This window comes from Chelonia mydas, chromosome 18 (genome assembly GCF_015237465.2).
Source record: "Chelonia mydas isolate rCheMyd1 chromosome 18, rCheMyd1.pri.v2, whole genome shotgun sequence".
NCBI classification, from domain to species: Eukaryota; Metazoa; Chordata; order Testudines; family Cheloniidae; genus Chelonia; species Chelonia mydas.
The window spans coordinates 8,527,691-8,555,186 of NC_051258.2; the positions used below are offsets into that span (position 1 = coordinate 8,527,691).

The following is a 27,496-nucleotide window of genomic DNA, read 5'->3' on the forward strand; positions in this document are numbered from 1 at the left end:
CTATGACGGTTTTCCCAATAGCTGATATTTCTCGTGCTCCGATGCCACGGTGAGGGACGCAGTACCTGGGCCTGAGCCACCGAAGATGCTCATCGATGGCAGTGGGTTTTGGATCATGCCTTTAATGCCTAGGCAGCGAGGGGGATCCCAGAAAGTCCCCCTGCGGGAACAGCCTGACCCCTTGCTGGCTGTTTTGCTGAGATCATAGTGTGTTTTTGTGTTGCATACTGCCGGATTAAACCATCCATCGGGCTCAGTGACTGTGATTAAATCCTTGCTGATCCACACAGCGTGCTGGATCTTCCTCTTTAATCCAAGCAGCTGAGTTTGGGGAAGATAGTGTTTGCTGTCTCTTTAAGGGCAGAAAAGAAAGCTCTCCGATTGCTACTCTATAGGATTTAGACTAGATCCCTGTTTTCTTTAGCAAGAATAAGAGGGAAGGAGGATGCTAAAGGGGAAGGAGGATGCTCATGCACACACCCACCTCTGGCCAAGGGGCGACACCCCTGTGCTACCTTCGCACACACCTGCCCGTTGCAGCCTTCTCCCACAAGCGAGACTCTGTAGGAGCCTCTCGCTTCCCTTGCATCAGGGTTTATTCTGCCTCTTGCCTGCTCTGCCTGCAGCAGCAGCCGTGATCGGACACACAGCAGCTGAAAGGAAAAGGCTCGCGGCCCCCCAGAAGAAAGAGCCCTACAGGTAAGGCAAGGAGGAGGGAGAGTGTGAAGCCGAGCAAGGAACTCAGGGGCATCTGCTCCCCACACCAGTCTCTACCCAGAGGTGGCCAAGCAGGCGTCTAAGTGGCATTTGCAGTCACTAGGAAATGCCTCGGTATGAGCCGTGGGATGGGGTGGGGGGACCTTTCTTCTGCTGATCGGCTCCTGATCATGTCATTCTGCCCTGGTTGCCAGTGAAGAGAGAGGAGGAGAAGAGGGGGAGAGAGAGGGATGGAGGAAGAGAGATCTGGATCACACGTCTTCCCTTTAAAAGCTGGCCCATGGCAATGATCACCTAGTCCTGGTCTCTGCTCTGTGCCGAGCTGTCCAGGGGAATTACTAGCTGCCCTCCTCCGCACCTCCACCTCCAGCCCCTCCTCCCCTCCAGCTCCTCAATGGCAGAAGATTTTGGGAGCCCTAATGCCAGTGTGATTGGGGAGAGGTCCCTGGCTGGGGGGAGCAGCTGGGTGGCCGCCTTCCTCTGCTTCATCATCCTGCTGACCACCCTGGGGAATTTCCTGCTCATCCTGCTGATCTTCACGCAGCACTCCCTGCGCAACACCTCCAACTACTTCCTGGTGTCCCTCTTCATGTCCGACCTGATGGTGGGCCTGGTGGTCATGCCACCAGCCATGCTGAACCAGCTGTATGGCCGGTGGGTGTTGGAGGGCGAATTCTGCTCCATCTGGTACTCCTTCGACGTCATGTGTTGCAGTGCCTCCATTCTCAACCTCTGCGTCATCAGCCTGGACAGGTACCTGCTCATCATTTCCCCGCTCAAGTACAAGCTCAGGATGACCTCCTGCAGGGCCGTGTGGCTTATCTTCGCCACCTGGACCTTGGCCGCCCTGGCCTCCTTCCTGCCCATCAAAATGGGGTGGCACAAGCTGGAGTTTGAGATCAGGCCCCTCAACAGCACCTCCCACGTGGAAGAGGACCAGTGCAGGCTCCTGGTCAGTCTGCCCTATGCCCTGATAGCCTCCAGCCTGACCTTCTTCCTCCCATCCATGGCTATCTCCTTCACCTACTGCCGGATCCTCCTGGCCGCCAGGAAGCAAGCCGTGCAGGTGGCATCGCTCACCACCCACATGGCCAGCACCTCCGATGAACCCCTGCAACAGGTAACGAGGTTTGACGGCTGGTGGGGCTTTGCCCTGGGTGCGTGCAGGAGGGGCTGGCTGCTTCATGCCTGCTGATCCCACAGCCAGGCCGGTGGGTTTCACCCTCCCTGTCCTCTCCTTGGAAGGCTAGGGAAAAAAATCATACCCCGCCTATGAAACCAGCTGTGGTGGTGACCACTGGAGCTTGAGCTCTGTGGCTTTTAAACCCATTAAAGGGGTGGAATCTTGCAGGCAGAGAAAGTCTTTGGGGATGCTGTAGCCTTGGGTTGAGGTGCAAAAGGACCGGGGGACGAATGGGGGTGAGAGTCAAGCAATTTATGCAGCAGAGGGAGCCTGAGGATTGACCCTCCCTCCCCCCACCCGGTCCCTTTCTGGTGCTTTCCAATCCCTCCCCAACAGCCCCCTGCCCTGGCAAGGTGGAAGGATTAGAAAGGATCATACAAAACAGTTACAGGCAAGATCAGCTGGATTCTTCCCCCTCTCCCCTTCCCCCACCTTGGAAAAGTTCCTTTGTTTGTAGCTTGGAAAGTTAAAGCTGACGTGATGATAATTTACAAGAGGAATGAAAAGAGGTGGTTCGGGGAATGGAGACAAGTTAAAGCCATTTTGAGAAGGGGTTTAATTGGGGAGAGGAGAAGCTGACTAAAATTCCCGCCCCCCTTCCCCACAGCTCTTCAGTGGGGCTTAATATTCAGTATCCTCCCAAGAGATCTCTGCCCCCATCCTTTCCTCTCCGGTGGTTTCTATGATCGCTTGTTAAATAGGAACTTGATCCAGCAGTGGGGAAGTCCCCTGCTGACTTCAGTGGCAGCTGGATTGGGGGCCTAGGTTGCAGCAAAGTGCCATTGACCTGGGTCAGCAGCCTCCAGGCCTTTGGGTAGCCGCTTCCCCACAGCGAGGAATGCCACCAATTAACGAGGCCTGGGCAGTAAATGGGGAGAGAGCGGGAAGGGACTGTCCGGGCTGGCCTCAGGGAGCCTTGCAGCATGATGCCAAGGGAGGAAGCAGCGAGTGTCAGGGGGGAAAGGTACTCCCACAGGCCTAGGGGGGCTCTCCTTCTGGTCAGTCTTCTAAAGCGTGTTGGGGTTTGTCTGGATTAGGAACGGTGGGTGAGGTTAGCTGAACCCAGCTTGACCTGGACCATCTTACTCAGCTAGACAAACCTGGCTGCACCGGGAACGTGTGGGGGCCTCTGCTGCACTAGAGCCATGGGAGGGCTGAACTGCCAGTCGTTATGGATTTCTATGGGGCAGATTCGGGAGACCTGGGTTCTGTTCCTTGCTCTGCCACTGGGTGTCCTGGGGGCAAATCACTTCCCCTTTCGGCATCTCCAGTTTCCCTAGCGGTAGAAGGAGGGTGGTGATACTTACCTGCCTCTCACTGTACGTCTACACTGCCATGAGATACCCGTGCCAGCTGAGCTCCTGGGCTCAGGCTAAGGGTGGAGGGTGGGACCCTCCCTCTCAACTTGCAGGATCCTAGAGCCTGGGCTGCAGCTTGAGCCCGAACATCTACACGGCCCCTGAGCCCGAGTCAGCTGGCACAGGCCAGCTGTGGGTTTTTGATTCCAGGGTAGGCAAACCCCCAGGGGCTGTGATTACACGATTCTGATCCTCAGCCAGAGGGGGCTATACTGTGCATGCTCATTCTTAAGGATCGCTCACTATTATCATTCCAATACCTTTTGCATTGCCTTCTCCTGCATGTTCCTGGGCCTCACCCAAGAGCCCCCTCTTGTTATTGCATCAATAGCCCTTGCAGCAAAGGGCCCCGCAGAACAACAAGCTGGAAGGCCAAGTGACTCATCTTCTCCAGTGTTTCTCGCTCCCGACGGGCAAACTCAGAAGTACTCCCGGATGGAGCTTAGAATAAGCATTTAAGCTAAAAATGTGCTGAACAGAGCCTGCTCCAGCAAGGTGCTGAGCGCCTTCCATTCCCACTGTCTACAGTGGGCACTGATGGGGCATAACCCTGGGAGAAACAGCTCGGCACCTTGCAGGATTGGTCCCAGACTGAGGCACTAAGTGTGGGCTTGTCCCGTGCACCCACATGAACATCGTCACAACACTCTGAGCATTGGAGCTGGCAGGTCCAACCTCCTCCACCACACCTGACCAGGGGCAAAGGGTCAATATGTTGCCAAGGCTCAGGGATGGGCTCTGCACAGTGGGACACCTGGCTCACAGGCTCGATCGGCGTCTGCGGCTCAGGGGGCGCAGGCGTGACGGAAAGGGAAGCCTCCAAATAGGATGGCACTTCTGCGAATCAGAGCAGGTGGAGCGAGGCGGGAGGGGAGAGTCGGGCGTCAATGGGAGGGGGCGGAGGAGCTGTGAGAAGTTGGCCCTAATGTCAGAAGGGTGCTGGAACAGCATGGGGCGAGGCTAATGGCCCAGAGGAGGGGATGGAGCGGCACCGTAAAGCTGGGGGGGACAGAGGAAAGGGTCACAAGAGGCAAAGGAGAGATGCCCAAAGCCACCGCGAACAACAGGGGAGAGGCCTGGCTCCAAACAGGTGGCTGAGGTGGCTTATGAGAGCGTGAGGGGAAGCTGGGGGTGGGCCAAGTGTCTCGGGCGCTGTGTCTTGTGAGTCTCTCTGCCCGTGCACTCCTGAAGGAAAGAAACCCAAGCTCCAGCTCCCTCCGGGTGCATGGGGCAGCGGGGTGGGCAGAAGGGGCTGCTGAGCTAGGACAGACGTGCCAACTTGTGTGAATTTATCGCCAGAGATGTGATTTCTAAGGGAAATGACGCCTCCCTCGTGATTTTGTGGTAGAACGCTCAAATCTCAGGATTTTTTTCCCAACCCAGGGCTGAGGTGAGAGTCCCTGTCCCTTCCCACCTCTCCATCCCCCACCTCTTCCCTCAGCCCTTCATCCCCCACCTCTCCCCATAGCCTTGAAGCACAGAGCCTAGGGTGCTGGCTTTTGCGGCTATGCATTGCATGGGGAACCTAGGCACCTCACTCAGGCTTTCCTGTGATGGCCTAGGCACCTAAAAGTTAGGGGCCACAATGCTCAGCATTGTGATGTCCAAGCTCCCTTGTGGAGCTGGGCCTTTAGAGACCCCAGCTGAGCTGGAGGCCCCATTGTGCTAGGCGCTGTACATACCCATAGCGAGAGACAGACCCTGCCTCAAAGAGCTCAAGATCTAAACAGACAAGAAACACAAAGGAATATTTACCACCTGCATTTTACAGAGGGGCAGCTGAGACCCAGAAAGTAAGTAAGTAAGTGTGTGTGTCGCTCTTGGCATGCAGGACAGACCCTCAGCTAGACTAAACAGGCCCAGCTGTACTGACGTCAATGGTCTGTTGACACCAGCTGAGGATTTGACTCAGAGACTTTTATTTATACCTCAGCTACTAAACCCCTCCAAAACAGAAAATCCACCCTGAGAATGGTCTGCCACACGCATCCGCTAGTTGAAGGAAAATTTCCTGACTTGCACAATGTAAATAAGGCTATCCCATGGGGCAAAACCTCACCGCTGGGGCCTAGTCTGTTTGGTAAACTCTTAGCAGCGCTGAGTTGGAGCCAGCAATGGAGTTACATTATCTGGGCCTGATCCTGTGAGAGGCTGAGTGCACTCGCCGTCTGCTGCACTCGGTAGGGGGCCTGCCCCCTCACAGGAGCCAGTTGGCAGCTGGCCAGCTTGGGCCCTCTGGGCCTGATTCTGCGCTTATGGCAACAGTGCAAAGCAGGAGTAAATCAGGTGATGGAACTCAGAGCCAGAGTCCATGGGCCCGACTGTCCTGGTTTTACAGCACAGTTACACCTGATTTACTCCAAAGCAGGGGTGAGGAGACCCAGGATCTGCAGGTGTTCGTATTTTTTGGTTATTTCCCCACGGTGCCCTGTGAACTCTGAGGAGAGCCTAGTATTTAGCTGCATCCACAGTCTCACAGCTCAGATCATTTGTTTAAATTCTTTGTTAGTCCGTGGTATATCCGGGAAGCCCTGCTGGCGATTGCGCTGATGCCAGGCCACTGGCAAAAGTGGATTTTATTTTTTGTTAGTTTAAAAGTTTTTCTCCCCAGGGAACAGAGCAAGGGGCCTGATTTCCCTCTCACATCAGTTTTATACTGGGGAACTTCGCTGGCGTTACTCTGGGTTTGCACTGGTGTAAGTGGAGAACTCCTCTGTGTCCTGATTGCTTTCGTGTCTATGGAAAAAATCCTTTTCTAAGCGAAGCGTATGTGGGGGAAAGCCCATTCCCACAGGTTCAAGCTCTTAGATGCAATCGTAGGATCGTTATGTCTAGAGATCTGAAGAACACCAAGATTAATTTCTAAACAATTGAGATGCTAGAAAAGGAGGGAAAAAATGACCAGGAGGGTTTGAAAATAGATGGTTCTTCTTGACATAAATAACCCCACATATTGGATGAGTTCAGCATTCAAGTGTTGATGATTTTAGGCCTTTCTTGGTTTAACTTTCTTGGCAGTATGTTCTGGTTCTCTCAGATGAGTGTGTTCTTAAATCTATTGCCTTCAAGGGGGGTCAAAGTACATGATGGGTGAGAGATGTCTGTACAGTGACTCCCAGAAATGACAAGGTTTCTTACAAGGAGGAGAAAACTTAAGAGGGTAGTTTAATGTAAAGTGTCTAGCTCCTGCCAGTTCCCCCCAAATCTCTCTCCATCCTCTCTCTAGGCACTTGGGACAACACCTAGAGCACCCTTCCTTCTAGAATTTCACAGCACTCGATTAATTATGCCTCCCTGCACCCCCAGGGTGTGTGTTAAATATTATTTACCCCCATGGGGGAAACTGAGGCCCGGAGCAGTTCAGTGACTTGCTCAGAGACGCATGCTGGGAATAGAATCTAGGCGCCATCTCCTTAAAATCAGCAGAAGTTATTTCTCTCCTGCAGTGGTCCTGACCCCCTCCCTCTTCCAGTCCCCTGCTCGGCACGCGGTACTTTGGTTCTCACAGGTGTCTGGTGCTCTAGATCATGATGGGGTTTCACAGTTTGGCCTTTATGAACGCTGGGGAGCCCAGGAGTTTTGCTGGAGAAAAAGAGGCTCGCTCTCTCGCTGTCCCTCCTTCTGGCTCAGTCACTTTTATGGAGAAGGTAACAGCAGTCACTGAAATAACTGTACGGAGGAGGAGAAGCTGTCATGCCCATTATTAAGAATTGCGGAGCTTGATGTTACTCTCAGGAAAGGAATAATTTCCCGTTCTCCTCAAATTGCTAGGTGTGGGGGGTGTGGCAGTGATAATTATGGTTGGGAAAGGGGTGGGTGGGGCAAAGCATCTGGACTGACAGCAGCTTCAAAGCATTTGACACCAATATTTTGGTTTCTTTTACGAAGCGCATGTTCCCATGGCTGTGTGCTGAGCTTTGCAGGACAGTGGCGGGGTGGGGATTAGCGAGAAATAAACTTCCTTTGCAAGGGCTTTCGCTGTAGAATTTCACTGACCCCAGTGCAGCCCGAAAGCTTGTCCCGGCCATGAACAGAAGTTTGTCCAATAAAGACATTTCCCTCACCTACCTTGTCTCTCCTGCGCAGAGGGGCAGTATGAGGCCTATGCATCACTTAAGTCTCAGCTGAGCCCATGCACTGGCCATGTAGACAAGGGTCAGTTCTGTCCTGTGATAGCTGGATGAGTGGTAGGGTTAGAGAAGAGGGGAGAAAATTACACCCCCAAACCTCAGATTTCTGCAGCTAGCCTTTAGTGCAGCCCACTGAGCTTCTATTTGTCTCCATCAGGAAATCTAATTAACCTCAGAGCTGAGTTCAACAATAGTTGTAACTAGGAATTGGCCAGCCATACGTTCACCGGATTGGCGAACTGAAGGCTGAGATGACTAATACAGTCTCACCCGCTGCACTTAAAAAACAATGCCAGAGAAATCTCCCCGCTCTGTCACTTTCAGCTGTCATGACAGTTACTAATGTTCCAGGCAAGTGTATTTTAATCTGCCAACTGGTTTTAAAAAAAGAGCATTTAATCAATGAACTAATACGTACAACTGTATTGATTCAGGGGGTGTAGCGAGATGAAAGCAGAACTCACAGTGAGAATGAATTACTGACCGTATGAGCGCACAAGGACCTGGGTGCAGATTTTTAAAGGTATTGAAGTGTGGTTTTGCTCAGTGTTGCAAAGCCTAACCAATTTAGGAGCCTGGGTCTCCTTTTCAGAATGACTTAGGTATTTGGGAACTGAAGTTTCAGTAATGGGACTTAGGAGGCTAAGTCTCTATCTCACTTTTGAAAATGAGACTTACACTCCTAAATCATTGCAACACCTAAACCCCTTTAAAATATGGGCCTTACTTCCTATATGGTGGGCCAAGATTCTCCTCTGAGTCAGTCTTGATTTATACAAATGAAATTCCACCAAAGCCAATGGAATTACTTGTAATTTACACTGGTGTGAGAGGAAAACATGGCCCAGTAATGGAGGATTTCCAATTCTTCTCCAGTGCTATAAATCACTGATCCCTAGCCCTGATGTGTCATGAAACATTGGACTTTAAATCCATCTCTGAGCCAATGCTGAATATTGTCCATCTATCAACTCAGCCCACAGCAATATTTGTGGGGAAAGAAGGAATATCTCTATAGTTGTACATATCATCAGGCTCTCCTCACCTCCACCAAAAGGGTAGCTCTTTTAAGCTATTTGGGATGTGGGAAGTTAAAAGCAGTCTGACTAGAAATATGGATGGATAATGAGCAGGTGCAAATTGTCAGAAGTAGGAAATAAATGCAATTTATGACATGGTTCCACAATTTGTCATATGGCTGTTGCCATCACTAAGGCTACAATTTAGTCCGTGACTTCCAGCGACCTCTGTGACCTGCAGTGGTCGGGGGCTGCAGGGTCTCCTGCCACCCGCGGGGGGCAGGGAGCTGCAGGTTCCCCCCCGCTTCCTCTGGTGGCCCCCAGAGCTCCAAGCAGCCACAGGTGGCAGGGAACCCTGCAAGTTCCAACTGCCGCAGGCAGCGGGGAACCCCAAAGCTCCTGGATGCCATGGGCAGTGGGGAACCCTGCAAATACTGGCCATGGTGGGGGAACCCCTGCGCTACTAGCCATCATGGGGTGGCAGGGGAACCCCCTGAGCTCCCAGCTGCCAGGGGTGATGGGGTCCCTGGAGCTGCTGTGGCAGCGTTACCCCACAGCTCCCCTCCGTGGTGGGTGGCAGGAGCACGCCACAGCTCCCAGATGCCGTGGGCAGTGGGGGCATCCCCAAGCTCCTGGCTGCTGAAACCCTTGGAGCTGCAGGTGGCAGGGGTACCCTGTGGTCCCCAGCTGCTGCAGACAGCCCCTTTGCCCCTGTGCTGCTGCCCCTCTTCAGGCAGGGGGTGGGGGGGGACCCGCAGATCCCCATTTTGTCTCAGATATTTTTAGTAAAAGTCACAGACAGGTCACGGCTTCCATTAATTTTTCTTTTTTGCCCGTGACCTTTCCCTGACTTTTACTAATAATATCCATGACAAAATCTTAGCCTTAGCCATCGCACATGTAATATCCAAGCTCGTTTATCTCTTTTTCTCATCACAAATCTTTCTCATGATGTGTGGGGGTTTATATATGTAGATGTGCATCAGATGCTGCATACATATGGGAAGAAATTCGTTCTAACTGGTAGAGAATTTGAAATTCTATAACACTGCATTATTTTGAATACCTGTCTTCTGATTTTACTATATAGGCTCCAATATTAAGCAAGCTACAGTATAGACTCCTTTTTCAGACATCACTGGTTGAGCTGCTATATGTGTTTTTACACACAAAAGATGTCTGATTTTGCATATAATACATATTTCTGCAGGAGAAAATTATTTGGTACTAAATGTAACAGATTTAATTCCCGAGTAATGGTCTCTATTGACCTAGTATCCTACAGCAAGCAGACAAACTTAATTGCTTTTAAATACCTTGATTTAGCTTGCTGTTCTTTTTCTTTCACATAAGGAGCTGGGAGTCTCTGACCCAGCCAACTCACTTGTAGATAAGTCAAAGTATTTTAACAGGTGGAAGGAGAAGCAGAGAATAAATAGACAAAATACAGGAGCAATTTTGAAAGGCCTTTTCTGAGAGATCAGACTTTGCCACAAAATGTATTTCAACATTCTAGGTCAGATCCATTGCTGAGGATCTGACCCAGAATGTTTCTTTAACTAACACCTGTATTCACACTGATGGACTTCGGTCTGTGAAACCGTGTCCCTCATTGATAAAAAGGAAGGGCTTTCAGCACCCTGGACAGCAGGGACTATACAAGCTTATGCTCAAATAAATTGGTTAGTCTCTAAGGTGCCACAAGTACTCCTTTTCTTCATACAAGCTGTATTAGGCCTCATTGCAGTCAAGCACTTTTAAAGCACATGCTTAAATCTTTGAAGTCAATGGGACCTAAGCGAGTGCTCAAGGACAGCATGTGCTCACGTGTGTTGTTGAATCAGGGGCTTACAACGTAAACATCCTGCTCCCAGTTAAGCCAATGGAATGAAAATTAAGCTTTCCTGATCATGCTGTACAAGGAAAGGTAGCAGCTGGTATGTAAGAAAAAGAGTCTTGTTACATCTCTAATAGTACAGCTGTCATTTGTCTCCACCACTGAATGAATTTAACTGGGATGATAGGTAAAAATAACATGCAAAGCAGAGAGCCATCAGGGTGTTATGTTTTAAATCTCTCCTGTTCTTCGAAGGGTGGGCAGATCAGCAAGCTGCAACTTACTTAATTACGACAGGATAATTTAATTTGAGATTGCAGGACTGCATAGAAGACAGAGCTGGCTCTGAGGGGTGTAGATTGAGCCCTTTCTTTGAAAAATGTAATTAAGCTACTGTTCTAATCAATAGCTAGATATGCACCCTGAGCCTAGGCTTTATCATCACTCGATCTTCAGTAGTTTGAGGCATTTGGGTTTCTGCAATAATAAAAAATCCCCAAATAATATAGCCATTCTGGTTCAGTGAGTAGTAATTTTTCTTTCCCCATTGGCTTTTTTTTTTAACCACAGCACCCCCTGCAGGGCAGGGCTGGGCTGTCAGTGAAGGATCATGGTGGTTCCTTTCACACTTGGCACCCAAAGGTTGATTGCACCATAAATCCCCCAGAAATTCAATGCAATACAACTCAGTTCATGTAGCTTGTGTGCCCCCTGCACTATGCAGCTCGTCAGTACTTTCGGTCACAGTTTGAGCTGAGCCTGCGCTAAGCCTGGCCCGCCCCTGTGTGAGCTTGGGTAATTCACTTAAGCTCTTTGACCCAGAGCCTCAAAGATATTTAGGGACCTAACTCATGTTCATTTCAATGGGCATTAGGTGGCTAAATATCTTTGAGGCTCTAGGCCTTTGTGTCTCAGTTTCCCCAGAGGTAAAAGGGGGGTCATAACACCCACCTACCTCCCATGGGTGCTCTGCTTAGTATGTGACGTGCTATTTACACATTACAATACTGCTGCGGATTCCACTGTGTCTGGGACCATCTGTGCTGAGACCCTCAACTCCCAATAGCTGTGGAGATCAATTAGCGCCTCAGCATCTTGCAGGATCAGGGCCACAGAAGGGTGCCATTGGATTTGTCCCACAGCTCACTGCGCCCTCAACACACATTGCCCAGTCAAGGGCCAGGACAACACTTTCCTTACGGTGCCACCCTTTGTGTGGCACACCACACCGCGGGATGTGCTGCCGGCCCATAAAAGGGGATCTGCTCCTTCTCTCGAACAAGCTACTGGCTCCTTCTCGCAGGTGCTGCAGGGGGGCAGCTGTGGAACAAGTGAGCTGTTGGGAAAGGCAGCAGATTTGCAAGCACAAGCCGTGCTGTGTTTGTGGGACAAACGGCTCCATGCTGCAAACAGTGGCTGATGGCAGGTTGTCATAATTTTTGCAAGCGCTAATGCAAAAAATATGGAGGGCCACATCCCCAGCGGGGATAAATCAGTAGAGCTACTTAGAAGTATAGCTACTGTGCTGATTTACATCACCGGAGGCTCTGGCCCAGGGAGTGTAGTGCTGGGACATCCATCCTCTGGCTGGGAAAGTTACTGAGGATTTCCTTGGCTTCCCACGACTAACTGATCTATGGCTCAAGGACCACGCGTATCTGGGCACAGACAACCCACTGATGGCAAGCTAAAGTGACTTATGGCTTTGTCAAGGTTCGTTTTCTTTCTAGCCCTTGTCACCTATTGGTGTATCCAGCCATGCTGGTGTTTAAAGGGTGAAGGCTGAAAGGCTTCCCGTTTAGTGGATTTCCTGCCCAGCATTTGCACTTGTATAACGTTGAAAGAGCTTGAAAGCCCAGCAAGATAATCTGTATAAAACGGAGCTGTTGCTGCTTGTTTTCTTCACCCAGGCATATTATTCTTGGCGGGCTATTAACGCTGACGTTTACAATCCACTCCAGGAGGCTGCTTTGCTTCTGAGCATCACTTTGTAACAGATCGACAACTTATAGCCGTTTCCCTTCCTCTCTGGGGCCTCAGCTGAGCCCAGTGAGCCCTGTCCACTGCTGGGGCTGATGTGGGAGGGTGAGTATAAAGAACCTGTTTGTGCCTCCCCCCAGCCCACCCCCAAAGCTGGGGGGAGATTCCACATTTGTCCATGGCGCAGTGCAGTGGAACCTCATGGCTGTTCTAAATGATGCCAGCTGCAGAGGGCCTCTCCAGCCGTCAAGGATCACAGGAGTACAGGTGCCCATTGGGCAGATGTGCTTTTTTACTTCCTGCGCTCCTGCCCAGCCGCCCCAAATGCAGGGTCATGCACTGCCTATGACTGTGGCTTGTGGGTGCTGAGCAGTCCCTATTTTTTGGGGTGGGTGCTTGAGGCCTGGAGCACTCCTGGAGCCAGAAAACCATTTAGAGCCTGATTTCCCCGTCTCATCCCTCCTTATGGCCTCATCTACAGCTGGGCGTAGCAGGTGTAAAAATGCTACCACATCGGGCCGGGAAGAATTGGCTCCACTAGGTGCAGGGACCGGCGGCGTGGGCCCAAGGGAGCAAGTTTGATGCTTGTCTCAGGGGGTGCATGTGCGCTGAAGGCAGTGGACGAGAGAGCGAGGGGAGGAATTAACTCGGGTCATCGGCGCTGGTTTACGGGAAGACGCTAACGGGCAGGTAACAAACGCCGCTGGGGCTGAGCGATGGAGATCTAGCCCGCTCCACACCACCCTGTGCGGTCACTCCCCCCTGCTCAGAGGAGGCTGACCCCAGCGTTGTTAAGTTAGGCCAATGCTGGAGAACGGCACACGAGCTCTGCGGCACAAAGGGAGCTTTAAGTCCCCTTTGTGCACAGCCTCTCCCTGAGCCATCCCCAGTGTAAATGCCAACAGCCCCAGGGCTGCTCTTAGGGGTGCCAGCTGGTAATGGCTCCCCAGGGGCTGGCCTGCTGGCTGGGAATGGCTGGCGCCCAGCAGTCTGTGCTCTACCGGGTCTCGTACCTTGCTGCTCACTGCAGGGCCTGAGACGTGCTCGCAGCTTCCCCCCTATGCTTCCTCAACTGCTCCGGCAGAGCCTGGCTGCCGTGGCTTGGGGAACGCTGACACGCTGCTTGGCTCTTTACCCGGCGCTGGAGTTTACGGTCACGTTCCTTAGCTTTGTACCAGTGCCCAGGGGCACAGGCATGGGTGCCTTTTACGTAGCTGGCAAGGAAAATGCGTGCTTTGGGGACGGGCCCTCGCTTTGTTCTAGGTCTGTACAGCGCCTAGCACAATGGGGCCCAGTGGCTGACCGGGGCTCTTGAGGCGTGCCCGCAGTACAAGTGAATAGTAAGACCAACAGCTGCTGGATCGGCAGGTCCTCGATATGTAAGGCAGCGGCGCCTCCCCTCCGGCCTGTGTTCTTCCGCCAGGCCCCTTTTCTCACAGGGTTTCTTGTCCTTTTCAGGTCCCCGGAGCTCAGAGCCAAGCTGTGGCCATGGGGGAGAACAGGAAATTTGCCAGTAAGCACAGCAAAAAGGCGCTCAAGGCCAGCCTGACCCTGGGCATCCTGCTGGGAATGTTCTTCGTGGCCTGGCTCCCCTTCTTTGTTGCTAATATGGCACAAGTAAGTCCTGGGCAGAAGAGGCCAGAGATGCCCTGCCCTTGTACATCAAACCCACTCACAGCCCCGGGAAGGCCCCTGAGAAGGAGAGTTGGTCACTGGCGCCTGTGATAGCGATTAGCTCAAAGTCTGTGGTTGACTTAGCCAGGGCATCTTCCGCATTTAATGGTAGGGAGCTGGTCCTTCCCCGCCCTGCCAAGATGGACTTTTAGACTGTAATCTCTTTGGGGCAAAGACTGTGGTTTTTAATATTTGTAAAACATTCAGCCCCGTCTCAAGGACAATGAGTTACAGCCAAGATTTAGGAAGCAAGGAATTCGGAAATTTTATTCATGGCCCTTTACCATGTTTACCATGCCCAGCCCAATTGGTGCCAGGCCAACCCTCCTCAGAAATCGCTTTCCTGACCACCACCTCCCAGCCGCTCACCTGCCACTATGCCAACACCTTGCTGCAGGATCAGAGCTCCTTGCTGACCCGTGCTGCCTCATACATCAACCAGGAGAGGGTGTACTAGGGGCAGCCAACTGCTGAAATATGACCTGTCTGGGGCGCAGACAGCATCACCCTTGCATCTGCAGCCAAACCCAGCTCCCTCTGGAAATGGAGTTTGGACCCCTTGTCTCCCTTCCCTTCCCACAATGGCCCTGTATTCATTCTCTGAGTGGTTTCTTTAGTTGCCTGCCCCAACCCTTGAGCCGGACGGGACCTGCCCCAGGACCCTGCAGTGTTTATTGCATGCAGGTCCTTTTCTCTTAACACCCATGGCGACCTGCCTCCTTGGAGAACAGGGGAAAGGCCGGATTTGGCCTCCGACCTACGTTGTGCAGAGCTGGGTGGGAAGCGAGCCGTCGCAGCAAGGTGTTGCCATGCCGTTGCAGATGATGCTGGGAGAGGGCAGGAGGTGCGGCCTGTTCTAATCTGTGCTCTGTCTCCCGCCCAGGCAGTGTGTGACTGCGTCCCTGCCGGCTTCTTTGACGTGCTCACCTGGCTTGGGTACTGCAACAGCACCATGAACCCCATCATCTACCCCCTCTTCATGAGGGACTTCAAAAGAGCCATGGCTAAGTACCTGCCCTGCTGCCGGCACTCTTGGGAAGGCCGGCCTAGCGCCATCTCCCTCTCCATGCGGAACTCCAACAGCGGGCCCCGGCTGGGGATGTCCCTCAGGAACGTGCTCACGCTGCAGGGCGAGACGGACTCAGTTGATTCGGTCATCCAGGTGAATGAGCATCTCTTGCTGCCTGCCTGCAAAGACCCCCACCTGGAGTCCATCCCAGCCACGGGTGCCGACTCAGTCAACCTCTTCGACTTAGAACACATGGACCAGGAGCTGCAGATCAACCAGCTGAACACGCCCATGGATTGACCACGCTGCCCCAACGGGGGTGGCGGGAGGTTAGGAGGGGCCTGCTCTTGGTTCCCCCCGCAAGCTTAGGCTATGCACAGACACCTTAGCAGTTCCTGCTGGAATATAGTGACACCCTTGATGGGGAAGCCAAGGAGGGCGTGATGTGTACATGTACAAGCCTTCTGAGCCAAAGTGAAACATTGTTAAGCCACAATATACTCCCCCTATACATAGAAACTGATCCCAACGTTCGCTGTCTCCTTAATCGGGGAGGAGGGAAAACGTGTCTCTTCTTTGTATGGAAATCACTGATAATTTTTCAGTGGTTACAGGTTGGGATTGTTTAAATATGATGAACCCAAACTTTATTGCCAAGTTTACCTGCCTGGTGTTGCTTTCATTATTCTCTACTTGGTTTGTCACTGTCCCACGTCCCCCTTCCGCTTTGTAATGTGGAGAGCAGCACAGGGCACTTTTACGTTCTGCCCCCTGCGTGATCTGCCCAGGTTTTCAGTGATTTATGGTCCCTGAGCTAAGAAAACAGAGGCGCTTATATTTTAAAATTGGATTAAAAAGCAGCACATAGTAAAATTACAGCCAGAGAGAGAGAGAAACAAAACTTACCAGGCACGGAAGGCCAAGGGGTCCAGAACAGCCAAAGGCAGCCACTGATGGCCATCACCACTGGACCCCGAGCGCTTTGTTAGCAGGAGAACAAGTGCTCAGATGCTACAGTGCTGCGGGCATAGCATTATTTGATGAGAGAAGTTGGTAGGACATAAGAGCTGCCAGACTGGGTCAGACCAAAGGTCCATCTAGCCCAGTATCCTGTCTTCCAGCAGTAGCCAATGCCAGGTGCCCCAGACGGAATGAACAGAACAGGTCATCATCAAGTGATCCATCCTCTGTTGCCTATTCCCAGCTTCTGGCAAACAGAGGCTAGGGCACCATCCCTGTCCATGCTGGCTAATAGCGATTGATGGACCTATCCTCCATGAACTTATCTAGCTCTTTTTTGAACCTGGTTATAGTCTTGGCCTTCACAACATCCTCTGGCAAGGAGTTCCACAGGTGGACTGTGTGTTGTGTGAAAAAATACTTTCTTTTTTTTGTTTTAAACCTGCTGCCTATTAATTTCATTTGGTGACCCCTAGTTCTTCTGTTAAGAGAAGGAGTAAATAACACTTCCTTATTTACGTTCTCCACACCAGTCATGATTTTTATAGATCTCGCCTTCCTCTGAAGCGTGGGGCACGGGTCACTTGCTGGAGGATTCTCTGCACCTTGAAGTCTTTAAACCATGCTTTGAGGACTTCAATAGCTCAGACATAGGTGAGAGGTTTATTGCAGGAGTGGGTGGGTGAGATTCTGTGGCCTGCGTTGTGCAGGAGGCCAGAATAGATGATCATAATGGTCCCTTTTGACTTTAACATCTATGAGTCAGATCCCCCCTTTAGTCGTCTCTTTTCCAAACTGAAAAGTCCCAGTCCTATTAATCTCTCCTCATATGGCAGGCGTTCCATACCCTTAATCATTTTTGTTGCCTTCGACCACCATGAAGAGCAGCTGTACAGTCAGCTAAGGCTGTGCTGCTCAGACACCGGGCTGCATGACCGTGCTGGAATCAAGGCACTATGCTCACCCTTGCCCCTCTCTTCTCTTCCCCAGCGCCTGACTCCTTTGTTGCGCATTCGCGTTCCTGAGCTGGATCACGAGCCGCTCCAAGTCTCATGCTCACACAAAGCCAGTCACTAGTGTGGGTTAGACCACGTGCAGTTGACTGCGAGCTTGTGGGCAATGGGCTATTACAACCAAGGTCTTAGTCCTACAGACTGGGGCTGTTGCGTGAGCCGCACTGGAAGTAAGGCCTGTTCCGGCATCTCCCCCTCGCAGGGCTGGTGTGATGCTTTTCAGTTTGAAGGGCCACTCCCTGATAGCTGCATGATGATCAGCCAGTGTTTGCTGCTCCTAGGCAGGTTCTGAACAGCCCCACGCTGCCCCCCCGACACACACACACACGCTCTCTCTCTCTACCAGCACGGACGGCGTGAGGAATCCCTCTAGTCTTTTCATCCTACTATTTCCTTGAGAAATCATCAGTGTGGTGGGTGTCTGAGCAGTACACCAGGATGCTGAAAGACGCATTATATGGTGCATATCGGGCCACAAAGAGGAAAAGGGTCACTGGTAACTAGCTTCGGAAATAATGGGTTTTTTTTTGCTCTTGCGATCCTGCCGCAGAGGCTGATGGGACGGGAATGACAGCGGGCAACACTGGCCCCTGTGTTTTTAGAAGCCCTGTTAATGAGGCAAGAACTCCCGCCACGGGTCAGAGAGCAGCAGGGTTAGCTAGTGCTGGGAAAGTCTGATGGTGCTGCTGTGATCGGGAATCCCAGCTCCCCCGCCCCCTCGGCTGTGCAGAACTCGCTGTCTGGTACTCAAGGGCTTGATTTGTTCAGTCTGACTAAGGGGGGATCCCCTCCCCCCTTCCAAGTGGAAGTACTATGCTTATGTCCTGCTCTCTGCCCCATTTAATTACAATAGATTTTAAAAAATGGTGCAACAACCCTGTCCCTTTAATACAGGTGCAAACAGCCAGCTCTCCCCTGGCTGCTTCTCTTGCATCTTCCTATTTGAAAGCCCCAGGGTGGGGTTCATGTCAGGGAGGGTGCGTGGGGGTAGAGTGCCACTCTGTTCCAGCCATGCCCAGCTGACAGCATGCCCATGGGGTGGAGCTGCAGGCATGTTAAGAGATGCTGCAAGCACCCATAACTGCCAGTGAAGGCCGTAGGCATTGCCAGTGCCTTGCACCCCTGAAAATCAGACCATTAACTGCTCTCTGCCTCAGTTTCCCCACTTGCAAGGTGGGGGATAAAAATGCTCCCCCCCTCTTGTAAAGCGTTTTGAGAGCCTCAGATTAAATGTGGCTAAGTGGCGGTGCCGGGGAGCTGTCGTCATGCTGGATGCTGTTGGAGGAAAGGGATTCATTATAAGTGGCATTTGTGTTAGGGGAAAACTCTTTGAAAGGGGAAAAAGTCAAATCGGCTCTGCATTTTGGCACTGCTGTTGCTGCTCTTTGTGACGTTTGTCACGGTGCAGCACAAAACACTCTAGGGGTCGCAGTGGAGGTGGTGTCCTGGCTGCACTTTAAGGTGGGCAATTGCAACTTTCCTCCCTACAACGGCCCCGGCACCTTGGAGACAAGGTTTAGTTTTATTCTGTGTACAAAACCCTCGCGCTGCTATAGCTGTGCCCTGTGAAATGGCTGTGGTGCTCCAACGGTGGGAGAAGCCATTGGTGCATCAGGTTTGTAAAAAGCGTTGGAATAAAAGATATGCTATTGTATTAGTACTGCTGTGATGGCCTGTCCATGGAGGGGAGTAAGGGGGAGACTGTCTGTGTGTCAACAACAGCCGCACCAGCCTATGCCCCCCACTTCCCACCCCCCAAACAGGCTTAGTTTCCTACTAAGCCTGCATTTGGAGCAAGATTTTACCAATGTATATTGTTTTAAACATGAAGCTGTAATTAGAATGGGGTGTAAGTCTTTGAAAGCCCGCGGGACTGAATCCTGCTGCACCAGCCAGCCGTGGAGGGGCAAGTGTACCACCGCCTGCAAAGGCATGGTTGAGCTGCAGCAGCATGCACCTTCTGGAAGCCCCAAGGAGGAATTCTAGCTGAGAGCCAGAATAATCAGACCAGGGATCACGCTGGAGCAAGGCCCCTTTGGAGCTCCTGCACAGGGACAGCAAACTCGCCGGAATCCTTGCTCCGAGCTCTGACCTGCAGACAAGGGGAGGAAGCACTGCCCCTGTGGCCAAAGAGGGCATGAAGGCCGAGAACTTAAGAGTCAGGACAGGCTGAGCTCCTTGATGACCTCAAAGCTGAGAGCACAATGAATGTCCAACACGACCTCAAGCAAATCCAGTGCTTGGGGCTTTCTGGGAGCAGGCTTGTCCTTCATAAGCTAGGCAGTGACCTGCTTCCTCTAGGGAACACAGACCTCTCCGTTCCAGGCAGCTTTCGATGCCTGTGCATAGTGCAGCCTGTGGTGCATGGTTCCCCCTCACCTATGATCTTGGGGAGTGGCGTGAAAGCCCACAAATGGTCCCCATGAGCAGGTACAGGAGTGTGTGGCATTTTGGAAACTGCCAATACAGATGCCCTTGTTTACGTGGAAAGGAGCTGCAGGAGGGCCACGCAATGAAAGCGTACTACGATTACTGCCCTTCAGAGCTTAGGCAGAAACTGCACAGTTCAAGCTGGTGACGCAACTCAACGGTAAAATCACGAGAATCAAACTTTGTTCTTCTCTAGCACCTTTCACCCAGGGAGCGCAAAACATTTGGCAAACTGTCTCAATCCCCACCGGGGATATGCTCAGGATCATTCCTCCCCTTTTACATATGGGGAAACTGAGGCAAGGAGTTTGCACAATGTCTTGTGCAACATCTCACAACCAGCCAGTAGCAGAGTCATGATGAATGAACCTCGGTTTCCTCCCTCTACTGCCTCCGTATGAAAGGCTGGTTAACAGATCTGAGATGTACAGACACAGGTGAATCAAGCCCAACTGTACGTGTAAAACTCCAAACATACCCGGCCACATTTAAAAAAAAAAAAAACAAAACCCCCCAACAATGCAAAACAAATTAAACCTTTTAATTTCCTATTGAGAATATCAAACAGGGAGTTCCTGGTTTCCAAGATACTCTTTCAATGCCCATCAAGTCACGTGGTTCCCTAAGACTCATAAGGTATAGCAGCATTTCCCTATGAAGGTGACAGTTGTTCCCCAAAGAATAAAGGCCAGTGCCTCAGCTGGTGTGTATCAATCACTGAATTGAGGGGCGCTATGCTGATTTACAGCAGCTGAGCATCTGCCCCGGGGGCCTTTCCTCCGCACATGGGAGAACCAATTGGCGGTAGCTCTGAAGTCTTTGATCCAATAACGCTCCTATGCTGTATGCCCGTTTCCATGTGGTCCTGAAAGCAGCAGGTGAAGTGTTCTCTTTGGTGTTCTGTTCCACGTGCAGGGCTCCAGTGTAGGGCGACAGCACCTTGTTAAAGCATCTCTACGCAGCATCAATGACATGGTCAGTACATTGGTATGTCAGTCTCTGTGTTAGTTTGTGCACAAAAGCGCTGAGGGGAAAGAAGGAGTGGGGAGCTCACCACTGACACCACAGTCCCACCAGCCAGCCATGAGCCACTCCTAGGGCAGCAGCAGAAGCTAGAGGGAGAAGGGAGAGAGCCCAATGTCTTGTGTCAAACTCCCACGGAGTCATGCATTTTTCATGGGTCGCAGGGGAGGAAACAGAACCAACCCGAGAGGCTGCAGGAATGGCTGTGAGGTTTCAGCCCCGCCTGTCACAGCAATCAATATTCCCCTCTGGAAAGCAGATTGCTGCTCCCCTGTTAGAGCAAAGCAGCCTGGCTGACCATGTGCCTTTCCATACCAGCTCTAAGCACTAGCTGCTGGCGTTTCCCATTATGTAGCATGAAGTGATGGGAAAACAGGAGGAGGCAGTGACCATGGCATCCCACCCCCGTCCGCTGAGAAGCTCATCGGGTTGTACAGTCATGTGAGAGAGGCTTTAATCCTAGCAGAACATCCTCCCACCATAACACACTCAAAAGGATCCCTGATTTGTTCCCCATCAAGACAGACAACTCTGGGTTATCTGATGGGTCTAGTGCCTCTCTAATCCAATAACACAGCAGCTATGGACGTTATTACCTTTGCTAACAACCGGTTTGTCACATCCATTTTCTGGAGTGTCCTATAGCCCCACAAGTCCTGGGATTCCCCTGGGATGAATGTTCTGTAGTAACTGCCCCTACAACTGGCCAATGGCACCAGTGCTGTTTTGAGGGGAGGGGCTTGGTAGATGCCTTTCTGCACTCGAGTGCTAGACAGAGCGCGTGCTGTGGCCATGATGCAGCGACCAATGGAAGAGCCAGTAATTCATCCTGAGGCAGGGACTCAGTCCAGACCTTGGTGTGCTGCCTGTTTTTTGAGGTCATTAGTGTCTGGGCAGGGAAGGAAGGTTCCTCCCAGGACATGAGCAGCAGAATCAGGGCAGGGCAGAGGGTTGGTTGGTAAAGGTTTTTCCAGCCCGACTGGGTTCTCGTCTCTGCTGGCATCCAAAGAGCCTGGAAATTCAGAAACTTCAGGGTGTGCAAGATCCGAGTTCCTGTCACTAGAGTGCAGTCCTTCACTGGGTACAGGCTGCCAGGACCAGTGATCATGGCTGATGGAATCATCATCTCCCAAGGTGCTTTCCTCTTCCTGACTCTCACGGTCTGCGGTCGGCTGCCTTCTCTCACCCTGACTGGAGAAAGGGCTGGGATTCCCCTTCTCTTCCAGACGACACTCCTTGGTTTTAATGCCCACAGCCTTCAGGATAGTGTCCATTTGCTTCATGTAGTCCAGGTGGCCATTCACCTGCAAAGGACAACATAGTCCGGTGAGTATGAAAAGTCCCATTAATGCCCAACTATGCCAGAGCAGCAGAGCGCTGCACTTTGGGGCCAGCAGCTGCAAGGAGATTCAGCCTCGGGCTTGAAAGACTGGGAGAACTATGTCTGAAAAATTCAATTCCCCAAGACTATTGGTGATTAACCATTGCCCCAGCCACATGCAGATTCCCACTAGCTGCTCCATTCCTGCATCACTCCACCCTCTTCATCACCTTTGCTCCATGAGCAATATTCATACTGCATGTTTAAAGGCTTGGACACCTCTAGATTTTAAGAAAAAGTCTTGCATGTTGTCAGGCTAAGAGGGGCGTGTTCTCTAGTGGTTAGAGTTCAGGGCTGGGAGTCAGGAGGTTTGGGTTCAGTTTCTGGCTCTGCAACTGATTTGTTGTGGGCAAGTCCCCACCTCTCTGTGCCTTAGCTTCTCCACCTGTAAAATGCAGATAATTGTGTCTACATCAGAGGTGTGTAGTGAGAATTAAGAAGTATTAAGAGTCTTAAGGTTGTTGGATGGAACCTGCGATAACACGTTACTGAAACACTGTTCTAGCCTTAAGAATGTTCTGGGCTAAGCCTGTGTCTGGAGTAGAAATCAGGCAGGGCTCTCTTACATTGCGATCACATGGAATTACAAGATAACTACCTTCTGAGAAGCATATTAAATTCCTCCCTAAATCAGTGCAAGCAAGAGAGAGAATAGTCAAATTTCCCTCTGTTTAATTATAATAATTATGTTTAAGTATAATCAGTTTAAAAGGAACAAGGGAACATTAAGGATCCTAACCCGCCAGTCTGATGGCAGCCAGCTGCCTTTTCAGTCCAAGGTGCAGCATCTGCTGGGTGAGGCTTTGAAGCAGTGCAGCTAAGATCCTCAATAGAAAAGACTTGTCTTTAAATATCCTTTTCTATTCTACTCAGCCAAATGTGCGGATGCATCTGCCAGCAGAAGAGAAACCGACTGGAATTACTAGTGGGTTTCTCCATTGAGATGAAAACGCCATTAGCCTGAGTCATGACTGCGTTCATGGCCCACAGTTCCGCTGGCACTAGAGATTTTAGCAGAGACTAAAGGTGTGTGATTTTGAATCCTAGGGGTCCTTGGTGTCTACAGCCAATCCTCTCTCCAACAGCTGGCTCATAATGCACCGTGACAGAAGTTCCTTCCTTACCCCAGCTGGTAATCAGCAACACCCTGAAGCATGAACACTAACAGCCTTGTTATTTGAATAAATATGTCTAACACTTGATTTTCATTTTTCTAAGATATTTACCCCACTAGAATAATGTCCGACCACCTAAGTCTATACAGAGCGCAGGGGGTGGCATAAAGCCATTGGGGAATTCCCTTAGGATGGGGAGATACCCAGCTGCACCCTTAGTACACTTTTAAGTGCTGCAAAGGGGAGTTAGTTAGAATCAAAGATCTGGTCCACTTATTGGCAAAGTGAATAGTCTCTGGATACTAAACCAGTCCAGAATTATTTCATGTGAAGACAAACTCAAACCTAGCCATTTGTATAAAGCAGCTTTTGAGTGGTAACATTTGGATGCACTTAGAACTTGGAGCGAACTGAAGGATTTAATCAGCACATTAATAATTCAATATGCAACTTTAATCAGCCCAGATGGCTCAACAGGCTTGTTATATTTTGAACAGATTAGTACTTTCATTAAAATAACCACTGAAGGCCTAATGGATTGACTGTTCAGATGCGCACACTGTTCTCAGAAAAAGTAGGAATCCTTTATTCATCAGCGTGGGGGTTTAGGAGGCAGTGAAATAAAGGACGTTAGTGGAGAGGTGGATTAAGTGGAGAGGAACAGGTACTGGATTTACTGCAAAATAAAATAGTTAAAGTCTGCTGTTTGGCTCCATTTCCACCCCGAGATGTGCTCCCTTTAAAGACAGCTGTTACATTTCCTCTAGTTGGGCACCACTGCTCAGTGAGACAACTCTTGAAACCATTCTTACTACAGGGCTGATTCCATATGGTACAGAGCCCAGAGTCCAGGGGCACATGAATTCTTACTGTTCCCCACCTACAGAACTTCCCAAATCCACCTTGAGAATTGCCCCACAGAGACATTCATAGGGGAGATACAGGTAAACGCTATTGGCTCAGATAACGTGGTGATGAGGGGACTCACTCAAACCACTCCAGAAACACAGCCTCAAAAGCATTCCATGAAAACCCCTACACGGTGAGGGGATTGCATGGACATTATTCCAGGAACTCACCCCTTAAAGCAATGCAGAGAGATCTCCAAAAGCCACTCTGATGGGACACCTAGCTAGACAGTAATACAGTTTCCATCACTGTAGCACGTGACTGCCTCACAAACGTCCATGAATGTATCTAGCTTCACAACACTGTGTGATGTAAGGGAAGATTATTGTCTCCCTTCTAGAGGCACAGAAGAGATCCAAACCACTGTGAGAAGATCCTAAAAGAACGCCAAAGAAATGTTGCCCGTCCACTCATAGTAACCACCCCAAAACCTTCTATGGAGACATTGAAACCCACTCCACCTGATCTACCTGTGCTGATCTGTCCAGCTATGGTATTTCTGTGGTGCCTCTCACTGTGTTAGCCAATCACTAGTTAGTTAGAGAGAATTTGCTCTCTGAAGAGAGCTTAAGGTCCAGATTTTCAGATGTCCTCAGCACACAGCAGCGCCCATTGAGAACAAGGGAGAATTCCTCTTCCCCCACTATTGAGAACAATGGGAGAAGCTGGGCACTGAACACTTTTGAACATTTAGCTCCTTCATTCAGGTGCCTAAACAAAAAAAAAAACAATCTAATGCAGATCTCCCAAGTACCATCACAGACAATACTCCCAAGCATCCAATTCCCTCCTCCCCAATCCAATGAGAAAACCCTACGCTAACTTAAAAGGACACTCTAGACAACCGCAAAATGAATCACAAGAGAGATTTCAACGTCCTTTGAAGATACACCTGAATCTATTCCAAGGGATGTCCTAGAAAGCTCTGTGGGAGAACACACTGAAAGCACACCCTGAACACCTATCTTAGATGACACCGCAAGTGTCTGTGCAGAGACCTAGTTTGCTCTGTCTCCTTTCCCATGCCATTCAGAGACCAGGCTCGGTGAGATACTAAAGACACCCAAACTGATCAAAAACCTTAAACCACTGCATTGAGATGCCCCCCAAATATTCTAAAGACCACTCTGCGATGTCATCATCAAACCACATGAGCACACAAATTGAGATGGTCTTTTGATAATTCCAAGGATAAACCTCCAAACCATATTGAGAAGAACCCCCAAAATCATTGAGGAGACACACCAAACAGGTCTCTTGGGGAACTGCCCATTCCCCTGTGAGGAGACATTATCAAAATGGGTCTATTGGCCATGCTTGCTGAAAATGTCTAGGTCCTTGCTAAAAATGAGTGACTAATGCAGGTGTCTCTAGTCCCAAGACAGGAAGAGTTTGATGGGGTTTGACTGCGAGACCAAAGAGATAATCAGAAGGAAACTGGAGACATTTCCAGTTTTTTATCACGTTTCCTGCCTTGATAACACTGATGATATCAGAGTTCAATCCCCAGTGCAGGGGAATGGATGAGAAACGATCTTGCCAAGTAAAGTCCATAAAAAGTAATTCTATCAACAACTGATGAGCCTCCAAAATGTATTGGATACAAAAGCATTTTTCTCTCTTATCTCTTCAAATCAGCAGGCTATTGCAAATTATTTTGCTTTCGAAATAAGGGACTAAATTCATTCCTGGTATAACTCCACTGAAGCTAAATAGTGTTTACTTCAGGTATTAATTTACCCCAGTATCTTTTTGTGATGCCAACATCAATAATACAAGAAAAGCCAACAGGCTAAAATGAATTATGTCTTGTGCACACTCATTTCTGGGCAAGTCAGAATTTCACTGCTAACACTTTATTTTAGTAGTGTCCAAATCCCTGCCACCATCACCAGGAGATGAAATGGCCCTATTAAACCTGTGCAGGTACACTTTTGGAGGGCTGTTGAAATTAACCTGTTCTATTTGGAGGGTGGAGTGCTGACTTTGCATTTCTCGTCTAGAGCGACAGAGATGGGACCATAACGTTAGTTCTTGGACTAACATTCAACTCATGAGGTCTTGGCTCATTCAGACTCCCACTGACTTCAGTAAAGCTTGAGGAGAAGCAGCGAATGATCACGGACAGCCAGATTGTGCCATTAATGAACCTCCTACAGCTTCCTATGCCACTGTGAGGAGACCACAGCACACACAACACACTGTGGCCAACAAGCTCTGCCTGCACCCTGCTTCGTTAGGAGGGGAGGGTGCAGAGACTGTATCTGTCCTCAGCCATGCCTGATGCAGAGAAAAAATCTGGCCCTGGGTAAAGTCTTGTGGATTAGGCGCTACGTGAGAAACATGGATTCAAAGAAAAAGTGTGCAAGGAGATAAACCCGATATAGTACGAGAGTCCATGAGACAGGGAACAAGGGCCTGTTCAACAGCCCAGTGAAGTCAATGAATGGACTTACATTGACTTCAGTGGGATGTGGATTGGGGCCTTAAGGAAAAGAGGTAGTCCCAAGGGACACATGCCCCCATGAAGCCTTATATGTCTGGTCCTTCACTCGCTCCGGGTCTTCGGCGGCACTTTGGTGTCGGGTCCTTCACTCGCTCCGGTCTTCGGCGGCATTTTGGCGGTGGGGGGGTCCTTCCGTGCCTCCGAAGACTGGAGCGAGTGAAGGACCTGACGCCGAAGATCTGGAGTGCCGCTGGGTGAGTACAAGCGGGTGGCGCCTTTTTTAAATCTCCGCTCCCCGTGTTTTCTCCACCTGGCTACGCCACTGTATGGAACTGGAGATGATTGCCCAGGAGTCTGCAAAGCCAGATAAATACAAGTGATGTACAGAGCTTAATGGTAGGCAGGACTCTTCCCCAAAAGTGCACTACATACAGTAGAGCTGAGCAAAGAATCACCCGCAAAAACTGTTAGCAAAATGGAAGAAATCAGGGTTTCAGGGAAATTCCTCTGCCATCAGGACTAGAAAGTGCAGCTGTTCTCCGTCCTTGACAGCCTGCTTTTGAAATGCAATCCCTCATTCTGAAATCTTGGCGGCTGGACCTCAGCCGTTGCACAAGGAGAGCCTTAAAAACAGGGAAGGAGGGGGAATCTAAAGGGAGCTTTTCAAAAAGTGTTATAAGGCTTTAATGGAAGACTAGAGAGTGTAAAATGAAAACACCTGTTTGATTATTCTCCGTGGCCAGCTGCAGTAAGAACTGTAAAAAGAAATGCAATTAAAGAAGTGCTTTTCTAGCCAAAGTTATTACTTTATAGCGTGTGGCAGGAAAATAAAAATCATGGGCCAGATTCGCCGGTACGCACTGGTGGCCTTACCCCGTTACAGCGGGTTTTACAGTCGCTTGCATCACCAGAGTGGCACAACGCTGCTGAACTGGACCACTACCTCTGCCCTAGTAGCACAGAACAAGGGTGTAGAAAGATGCGGGTGTAGCTACCGACTTCTCCTCTGAACTACAGTACAATTTAAAGGAGTCACCATCACAAACATTTTGGAAATGTTTTAAAATTCAGACCCGTCCAAAAGTGCCAGAAATGTCCTTGTACATTCTCAGCTGTGCCTAATAAATTCAGGCTGAATTATTTCTGCTCTGTGTAACAAGTGCCTGGTGTTATGGTGTCATAAAGACGCAGTTCAATTTGCAGGAGCTTTTAAAATAAAACAAAACGTTGTCCTATGCTTGAAACCAAACCACAGAAGGTCTCTGCCTGGAGACGAGTGATGGGCCTTCTGCCCTGGATGCTGTTGACTGGA

At 50.3% G+C, this 27,496-nt stretch overlaps 2 protein-coding genes across 7 annotated transcripts in view; one reads left to right on the forward strand and one right to left on the reverse strand.

Annotated features, from left to right (window-relative positions):
• Positions 1-405: 405 nt before the first annotated feature.
• HTR6 (5-hydroxytryptamine receptor 6) lies at positions 406-18,539 on the forward strand. Its single transcript, XM_007067730.4, has 3 exons — positions 406-1,837; positions 13,683-13,841; positions 14,782-18,539. Exons 1-3 carry the CDS (start codon positions 1,112-1,114, stop codon positions 15,205-15,207), a joined length of 1,311 nt encoding a protein of 436 aa, XP_007067792.1. The 5' UTR covers positions 406-1,111; the 3' UTR covers positions 15,208-18,539.
• A 1,291-nt stretch (positions 18,540-19,830) lies between these two features.
• Positions 19,831-27,496, reverse strand: part of TMCO4 (transmembrane and coiled-coil domains 4) — an 83,222-nt gene continuing 75,556 nt past the window's right edge. For 5 of the 6 annotated variants that reach the window (XM_027829929.3, XM_043531866.1, XM_043531865.1 and 2 more), the window contains one exon: positions 19,831-21,637. In XM_027829929.3, coding sequence (XP_027685730.2) covers positions 21,176-21,637 — 462 coding nt within the window. In that variant the 3' untranslated portion in view covers positions 19,831-21,175. The remainder of the gene's footprint in view (positions 21,638-27,496) is intronic. The other variant, XR_006286481.1, reaches the window with a different exon arrangement.